The sequence below is a fragment of the Podarcis gaigeae genome (assembly GCF_964106915.1).
Source record: "Podarcis gaigeae genome assembly, chromosome: 12".
In the NCBI taxonomy this organism is placed as follows: domain Eukaryota; kingdom Metazoa; phylum Chordata; class Lepidosauria; order Squamata; family Lacertidae; genus Podarcis; species Podarcis gaigeae.
In genome coordinates, this window is record NC_139688.1 from 4,622,207 (window position 1) to 4,631,202 (window position 8,996).

At 47.6% G+C, this 8,996-nt stretch overlaps 1 protein-coding gene across 1 annotated transcript; it reads left to right on the forward strand.

The window, feature by feature from the left end:
* The first annotated feature begins 2,233 nt into the window (after positions 1-2,233).
* On the forward strand, positions 2,234-8,507 carry LOC310827859 (cathelicidin-related peptide Oh-Cath-like). Its single transcript, XM_083704386.1, has 4 exons — positions 2,234-2,431; positions 4,378-4,485; positions 6,701-6,784; positions 8,183-8,507. Exons 1-4 carry the CDS (start codon positions 2,246-2,248, stop codon positions 8,315-8,317), a joined length of 513 nt encoding a protein of 170 aa, XP_083560512.1. The 5' UTR covers positions 2,234-2,245; the 3' UTR covers positions 8,318-8,507.
* Positions 8,508-8,996: the final 489 nt, after the last annotated feature.

The window sequence follows — 8,996 nt, forward strand, 5'->3', positions numbered from 1 at the left end:
CCCCAGAGTCGGCCACAACTGGACCTAATGGTCAGGGGTCCCTTTACCTTTACCTTTAAACTACCCATAACACCCTGAATAAAACATCACACATACATCATAACCATGTCACAAATCGGGAGGGGTTTTCTGAAAGATACAGTGGTGCCTCGCAAGACGAAAAGAATCCGTTCCACGAGTCTCTTCGTCTAGCGGTTTTTTCGTCTTGCGAAGCAAGCCCATTGACGGTTTAGCGGATTAGCGCTGTTAGCGGCTTTTAGCGGCTTATCGGCTTAGCGGATAAGCAGTTAAGCGGCTTAGCGGCTTAGAAAAGGGGGAGGAGGGGAAAAAACCTGCAGGAACTCGCAAGACATTTTCGTCTTGCGAAGCAAGCCCATAGGAAATTCGTTTTGCGCAGCACCTCCGAAACGGAAAACTCTTTCGTCTAGCGGGTTTTCCGTCTTGCGAGGCATTCGTCTTGCGGGGCACCACTGTACCTGAGTATCAGGTGTGCCCCTGTCCCTCTCTTGACCTCCACCTCACACCCATTAAGTAATACAAGGTTCCTGTTTCCCAGGCAGCTTAATCACACTCTTGTCTTGACCTGGGATTGCTATTGTCTCCAGAATGCTAGAAAAATGCAACCTGAGATGCTAGCAGAAGTAGTGTGACTCGTGCAACATGTTGGTGATTAAAATACACAGAACAATAATTATGCATACTTTATCAAGAAAAAAATAAAACATTAAACAAAGCAACAGAGACTTCTGAACTACCCAACCTAAAATGAATTTATAATTTCTGGTTTCAATAGATTTTCCAAATGCTTAACTCAGTCTTTTAGATAAGTTCATGAAGATACCAACAAAAGGTGAGTTTGGTGTTATTCACAATACTGTACCAGGAGATGCTAGTGGAGTTGTGTTGTTGTTGTTGTTTAGTCATTTAGTCGTGTCCACCTCTTCATGACCCCCTGGACCACGGCACGCCAGGCACTCCTGTCTTCCACTGCCTCCCGCAGTTTGGTCAAACTCAGGCTGGTAGCTTCGAGAACACTGTCCAACCAGTACACTAGCTTTGTAAACAAGCCTTTTGGTTTCCCTGCGAAAGTCCTGGTCCTCAAACACTCTGCACTTCAATCGGGAGAAAGCCACACTCTCAGAACTCGGGCGATGCTGGATTTCAACATCAATGTCGGCTCTTGTGGAAAGAGAAATGATCAACATTTTCCAACGTTACACCATTGAGTTGGATATGTGGCCAGAGATTATCACCTAGGCAGAGGGGCTGCTGAGTATGTGGGCTCATGCTTTCGGGACTATGGCTGTCCCAAGCTCCCCCCCCCCCCACCTTGACAGCCTTTTCCTTTCTGAACAGAACAACATTGGATTGGCGTAAATCCAACACTGGATTGATTTTATATGAATTTCTGAAGGTTTTCTGCCACAGGGGAAGGCAAATACTATGTAATCTTGAACAAGATTCATTGTCGCAAAACTGTGGTGGGTTTTATGGGGATATATTTTTTTTAAATTATTTTTTAATTAAAGATTTTGTTGATTTACAAAAGTGTCTCTCTATCATGTCCCCCCCCCCATGTAACATTTTTACAAATCATTTTCATTTGTTATGGGGATATTTATAAAATTGAATGGTGTCGGTTTGGGGCATGGTCTGGGGGTTTAACTTGAAACACCCCCCTCTCATAAATTCCAATAACAGGAGATGGGGGTCCTTCTCTTGAATTGCTGCTGCTTTCTCACACCTGAGTGCTTTGTGGTTGGGGAACTTTGTATAGTTTTGCCGGCCCCACAACTGAGTGTTTGTGTGGTTTGTTTTTTTTAAAAAAAATAAAATTTAAAAAATAAGGCCCACAGCTGGTGTTCTTTATGTTCTGCAGCTAAAAGAAATAGGAACATTCATCAGTGGGGATCATTAGACAGGAAGGAATGCATTGCTTCACTTTTGAAGTTGCAGAAATCCCCCCCACAAAAAAATCTGGACTATTGCAATTTCCTTTTTGAGCAGAGGAAAGAGAGAATTGGGAAATTCCTTCCGAGGATGCTCTGCTGGCTCGGTGACGCCTTGACTGGCACGCATATCTTGTGAGAGGGCGGGGGGGGGGGTATCAGTTGGGAAAGTCCCCTCGGGGGCTTTCCCAGGGACTTACGAAACCCTCTCCCCACCCAGAGAACCTCAGCATTTAAGTAGCATTTAAAAAGGACCTTCTTTGGGGACCAAATCAGAGAGCCAAGCTGCCCTCAAGATGATGAGCTGCCTTTGGAGAATCTTATTCGTCCTTGGCTTTTCTGCAGCTGCTGTTGCTCTGGCCCCTGAGCAAGTGGCGCTGAGCTACGAGGAAGCCGTTTCCTTAACCGCTGAACTCTACAGCCAAACTGCAGAGGTGGCATTTGCCTTCCGGCTCCTGGAAGCCAAGCCACAGCCAGACTGGGTAAGTGAGTGGCCGGATTTGCTGTGCTGTGCAGAGTGCTGTCCTCTGAACAGCGCTTGACTTGGGACCTTGTGTGATTTGGGGCCAACCGGTGCCTCAGTTTTCTTCTGTAAAATGGGCCCGTTAACTATACTCTGGTATATTCTAAAAAGGTAAAGGGACCCTTGACCGTTAGGTCCAGTCGTGGCCGACTCTGGGGTTGCGGCGCTCATCTCGCTTTACTGGCTGAGGGAGCCGGCGTACAGCTTCCGGGTCATGTGGCCAGCATGACTAAGCCGCTTCTGGCGAACCAGAGCAGTGCACGGAAACACCGTTTACCTTCCCGCCGGAGCGGTACCTATTTATCTACTTGCACCGGTGTGCTTTCGAACTGCTAGGTTGGCAGGAGCAGGGACCGAGCAACGGGAGCTCACCCCGTCGCGGGGATTCGAACCGCCAACGTTCTGATCGGCAAGTCCTAGGCTCTGTGGTTTAACCCACAGCGCCACCCGCGTCCCTCTGGTATATTCTACACTGGATTATTGCAATGCTCGCCAGTGCTCATGTATACGTTTCTCTGTGTGTGTATGATTTTAATAGCATCAAAAAGGACCAACAGTAGGCTTTATTTCACCCGGGTCAAAGACCCCAAAAAAACAACTAGCGACCCCCCCCCCCCCGGTAGGTAAGTCTCTGGCATCAAATCCCACAAATTCTGTATAGCATACAACCTAAAGTTGTTCTATTTCATTTCGTAAAATTTATATACTGCCCTGATGGCTATTTGCAGTGTAGAAATGCTGCAGAGAGCTTTGCTGGGGAGACCATGCATTAAAAAGGGACTCAAAAAGTACTTAAACAAGGTTTTAATTACAAAAACAAAAACTCCATTTACACTAAATACATCAACAACAAACCAGACCCAACCACCAACCCATCCCCCAGGGTGATGGGAGAGCTGCTCCTTATATAAAGGTAAAGGTAAAGGTACCCCTGCCCGTACGGGCCAGTCTTGACAGACTCTGGGGTTGTGCGCCCATCTCACTTAAGAGGCCAGGGGCCAGCGCTGTCCGGAGACACTTCCGGGTCACGTGGCCAGCGTGACATCGCTGCTCTGGCGAGCCAGAGCCGCACACGGAAACGCCGTTTACCTTCCCGCTGGTAAGCGGTCCCTATTTATCTACTTGCACCCGGAGGTGCTTTCGAACTGCTAGGTTGGCAGGCGCTGGGACCGAGCAGCGGGAGCGCACCCCGCCGCAGGGATTCGAACCGCCGACCTTTCGATCGGCAAGTCCTAGGCGCTGAGGCTTTAACCCACAACGCCACCTGCGCTCCTTATATACTACACCCAATTGCTGACACAGCTTAATCAATACAACTCAGCAGCACCTACTATGTTTCACAGCTGTAAAGCTGGGTCTCCTTATTTTGCTCTGGCCCCTTAAAAACATACACATTGGGTGGAACAATGATGAACCTTTACATTTAAAGAAACCATTCAACATGCCCAACTGTGGAAAACCTCAGTTCTGTTTATAGAAAGGATAAAACAGCAAGATCAATTCCGCAAAACATTTTAAAAAATTATTTATTTATTTTCTTTTTTGGGGGGAAAACCAGCCATAAACTACAAAACACACCAGCAGTTTAAATTTCTGGGCTGGGCTGTCGTGAGTCAAAATGGGCACGTCCTTTGCACTGAGCCGACTCGATGCAAACAATTAATAATAATAAAATGCAAGGCACTTGTCTAAGTTTGATCGGAAGCAAATTCCCACAGTGGTTCTGAAGCAGAGCTGTTCCACTTGGCACCGGTTCAGCTCCAAAATTAAAAAGAGCTTCAAAGAGCTGTTGAGCAGAGCGGCTGGCTGTGATGCTCAGAAATTAATCCCTGCCGGGGACTGGAAAGATGGAGCTGTTCCCAGAATTCACGGTTATTTCCCTGGGAATGTCCGCCTTCTTCTTAGGACCCCCGGAGCGAAGAGCCTCAGGATCTGGAATTCACAGTGAAAGAGACGACGTGCTCAGCTGCTGAGCTGCTGACTGCGGCCGACTGTGACTTCAAGGAAGATGGGGTAAGCGGCCCCACATATTTCCCCTATAGCTGTTGTTGTTTAGTCGTTTAGTCATGTCTGCCTCTTCGTGACCCCCTGGACCAGAGCACGCCAGGCACTTCTGTCTTCCACTGCCTCCCGCAGTTTGGCCAAACTCATGTTCGTAGCTTCCAGAACACTGTCCAACCACCTCGTCCTCTGTCGTCCCCTTCTCCTTGTGCCCTCCATCTTTCCCAACATCAGGGTCTTTTCCAGGGAGTCTTCTCTTCTCATGAGGTGGCCAAAGTCTGGGAGCCTCAGCTTCAGGATCTGTCCTTCCAGTGAGCACTCAGGGCTGATTTCCTTCAGAATGGATCGGTTTGATCTTCTTGCAGTCCATGGGACTCTCAAGAGTCTCCTCCAGCACCAGAATTCAAAAGCATAAATTCTTCGGCAATCAGCCTTCTTTATGGTCCAGCTCTCACTTCCATACATCACTAACCCTATAGTTGAGCCTTCCCCAATTGGACCACAACTCCCATCGACCCCAGCATCGTGCAACCATGTTGGCCGAGGCTGATGGAGGTTGTGGTGCCAAACAGCTGGAGGGCACCAGGTTGGCAAACAGGCATATCAGGGCCAGGGTCGGATTTAGGTTTGATGGGGCCCTAAGCTACTGAAGGTAATGGGGCCCTTTCTATGTCCAGCTGTCCTCTGTCAACAACAAATTGTCGCTGTTTATTGCATGGACAGGTAAACTAAGGCTCGAACCCAGATCCAGCCCAGTTGCCTTCTCAATCCAGCCCACGGACGGTTTTTACATGAGTAGAATGTGTCCTTTTATTTAAAATGCATCTCTGGGTTATTTGTGGGGCCTGCCTGGTGTTTTCACATGAGTAGAATGTGTGCTTTTATTTAAAATGCATCTCTGGGTTATTTGTGGGGCCTGCCTGGTGTTTTCACATGAGTAGAATGTGCCCTTTTATTTAAAAGGCATTTCTGGGTTATTTGTGGGGCATAGGAATTCGTTCATCCCCCCCCCCCAAATATAGTCCAGCCCTCCACAAGGTCTGAGGGACAGTGGCCCGGCCCCCTGCTGAAAGTTTGCTGACCCCTGGTTTATTGTGTTGAATATATGCTATATCAGGGGTCAGCAACCTGCAGCCCATGGGCTGCAACTGGCCCATGAGGACAGTTTAACCAGCCCCTGAACCGCCCCCGAACCGAGCCACCCACTCGGCGAGTCCCCACACGCTGTGCTAAAGTAGCGCAGCTCAGGGACTCTCTTCCACAGCGCCGGAAATCGCATCTGTACATGCCCAGATGCCGGAAGTCACGCACACGCGATCCGGACCACAGAGAGATCTCTACGGGTCTTGACCAGCCCAGGCAGGTAAAACCTTGCCAACCCCTGTGCTATATAGTAATTTATGGACCTAATAGGTATCTAAAGCCATTTGCACATGTTGCTGTGCACCCAGTCCATGCAGAATGTGGTGCTGTTGTTTAGTTGTTTAGTCGTTTAGTCGTGTCCGACTCTTCTTGAGGTGTGGGCAAACTACTCCCTGCTCAGCTCTTCCCCAAGAAAGAAAAAATAAACCCTAAAATATATCTCATCCAGTCAAAACTTAGTAGTCTAGGCTTAGCAGTTCATTCCAATAACCATTTCTAATGTTCACAGTGTCAAGAATGAAACGTAAAACTGGAAAAATGGGGAAACTGAGGTAAACTGAAATTGACAGGTCCGCCCACAGCTACTGAGCGCCTGAGGGGATTTGCAGATGGGTGGCGGCCAAAGCTGGCCAGCTGACCTGAACAGAGCAACTTCTTGTGTCGTAATAGTCAGAAAACACAAACACACAATGGCAAGAAGATAAATCAAAGCAAGCTGTTGCTATTGATCTGCAGATGGAGCCAATGCTAAGGGCACAGAACGAGGGGCTGGCAGAAAGTTGGAAACCCTTAGGTGTTGGTTTGCTGGTCGATGGCAGTATCCTCAAGGCAGGGAGCCAGATTCACAGAATTGTAAAGTTGGAAGGGACCCCGCGGTCATCTAGTCCAACCCCGTGCAATGCAGCTGTTGACTTCCTTTCCGAATTGCCCTTAGCTCTCAGCCGCCCTTTGGCTTACAAGGGACAGGCAGATGGGGACTGTGTTTTCTCCTTTCTCCACTCAAGGCAGGCTAAACAGCCATTTTGTCATCCTATTATTATTATTATTATTATTATTATTAATTGAATTTATTGAATTTCCGCAGGTGGTGAAAGAGTGTTCCGGTACATTCTCCACCCAGCAGCAGACTCCTGTCCACCTCAGTTGTGACCCCGTGGGTCAGAAGGAGGTAAGTTTACCTCAGGAGTAAATGTGGGGTTGATTTTCTTTCCTAAATGCCCAGAGGCGCAAAACCGGAAGTTTAGCACATAGATGAAAAACCTTAAATCTGTATAATAATAATAATAATAATAAAATTTATTTATATCCCACCCTCGTCAGCCGAAGCTGGGCTCAGAGTGGCTAACAACAGTAAAAGTAACACCGTTTACATAAAATCACAATCAATTAATTGAAATACATTCTAAAAATCAATTCAGAATCACATTAATGGCAACCATTGGGCTAGAGTTCTAGGAGGATTATGCATAGATGTCGATAGGAAGCACAATACTGGGAAAGCCGCCTTTGCCAACCTGTCTCCCATATATATTTTTGACTACAACTCCCATCAGCGCCAGTCACTGCATGATGGGAGTTGTAGTCCAACACCTGGTAGGTACATTATCAGGTTAGTGAAACCTGTCTTGCAGTGTAGCAGAGATGGACAAGGCTTGTTTCACAGCAGGGACGAGGGAGCCATCTCCCAGGGCACTCTTTGCCGATCCTCCACGTGCCACATAAATAAGATTTTCTCAGCGGAGAAACCCGCCCAGTACACTTGAAGCAGAGGAAGAGAGGTTGGTGGCGTTGGCATGCATGACTAAGGTCAAAACGACCACTTGATTTTGGAATATTCTCCAGGCTCTGGTACCTATTTATCTACTTGCTGTGCTGTACTTCACATGCTTTTGAACTGCTAGGTTGGCAGGAGCAGGGACCGAGCAACGGGAGCTCATCCCGTCACGGGGATTCAAACTGCTGACCTTCTGATTGGCAAGCCCTCGGCTCTGTGGTTTAACCAACAGCGCTACCCACATCCCTCTACGAGAACCAATAATAATAATAATAATAATAATAATAATAATAATAATAATAATAATTTATTTATACCCCACTCATCTGGCTGAGTTTCCCCAGCCACTCTGGGCGGCTCCCAATCAATTGTTAAAAACAGTACAGCATTAAATAATAAAAACTTCCCTAAACAAGGCTGCCTTCAGATGTCTTTTAAAGAGAAGATAGCTGCTTATTTCCTTCACATCTGAAGGGAGGGCATTCCACAGGGCGGGCGCCACCACCGAGAAGGCCCTCTGCCTGGTTCCCTGTAACCTCACTTCTCACAATGAGGGAACTGCCAGAAGACCCTCGGAGCTGGACCTCAGTGTTCAGGCTGAGCGATGGGGGTGGAGACGCTCCTTCAGGTACACAGGGCCAAGGCCGTTTAGGACTTTAAATGTCAGCACCAACACTTTGAATTGTGCTTGGAAACGTACTGGGAGCCCATGCAGATTTCTCAGGACCAATAATAATAATTTATAATATATACCAAGGTACCACTGTACTAACTCTGCTCTTCTCCCTCTAGCGGATTCGTGCCAGGAGGGGTGTGATTCGTAATTTAGTAAAGAAAGTCAAGAAGAAGTTCAGGAAGCATCCGCCAGGAAGTTTCTCTGTGATTGCCCACGCGGGAGGTTGGCGACACCGTGGGCGGATTGCGTGAGAAGATGGGCATGTTGCCACCCAAGGGAGAAGACGCCATTGTTGCTGTGGGTATTTTAACAGAGCCTGACAAAGACTTTCCCTCTGCCAAGCGGTTTCTTCTGCTGAATGCTGAACAGCCCTTTCAGATCCTGCCTTCGATTTCCCACCTGCTTGTAATATGTTCAGAATAAATTATTGCGATGTTTGAATCCTGCTGTTCCTCCTCACTACTCATTTTCACGAGAGAAGCCTATCTTTGGCAAAAATATATATCATAGAATCATAGAGTTGGAAGTCATCTACTCCAATGTTTCCCAATCTTGATTCTCTAGCTGGCTTTGGACTACAATTCCCATCATCCCTGGCCACTGGTCTTGCTAGGTAGGGATGATGGGAGTTGTAGTTCAAAAAACAGCTAGAGACCCAAGGTTGCGAAACACTGATCTAGTCCATAGCTGTCAAGGTTTCGCTTTTTTTAAAGGGAAATTCCCTTATTTCGAATAGGATTCCTCGTAAGAAAAGGGAAAAGTTGACAGCTATTATCTAGTCCAGCCTCCTTCGAATCAGTCGGCGGGGGGGGGGGGCGACCGCAACGGGCGCAACATCTGGGGGGCTAGGGGGCGCAAATCCACGGGTTAGGGGGCGCAAATTACTTGCCTACGACAACCTACGCCACTGCTTCGAATGGAGGAATCTCA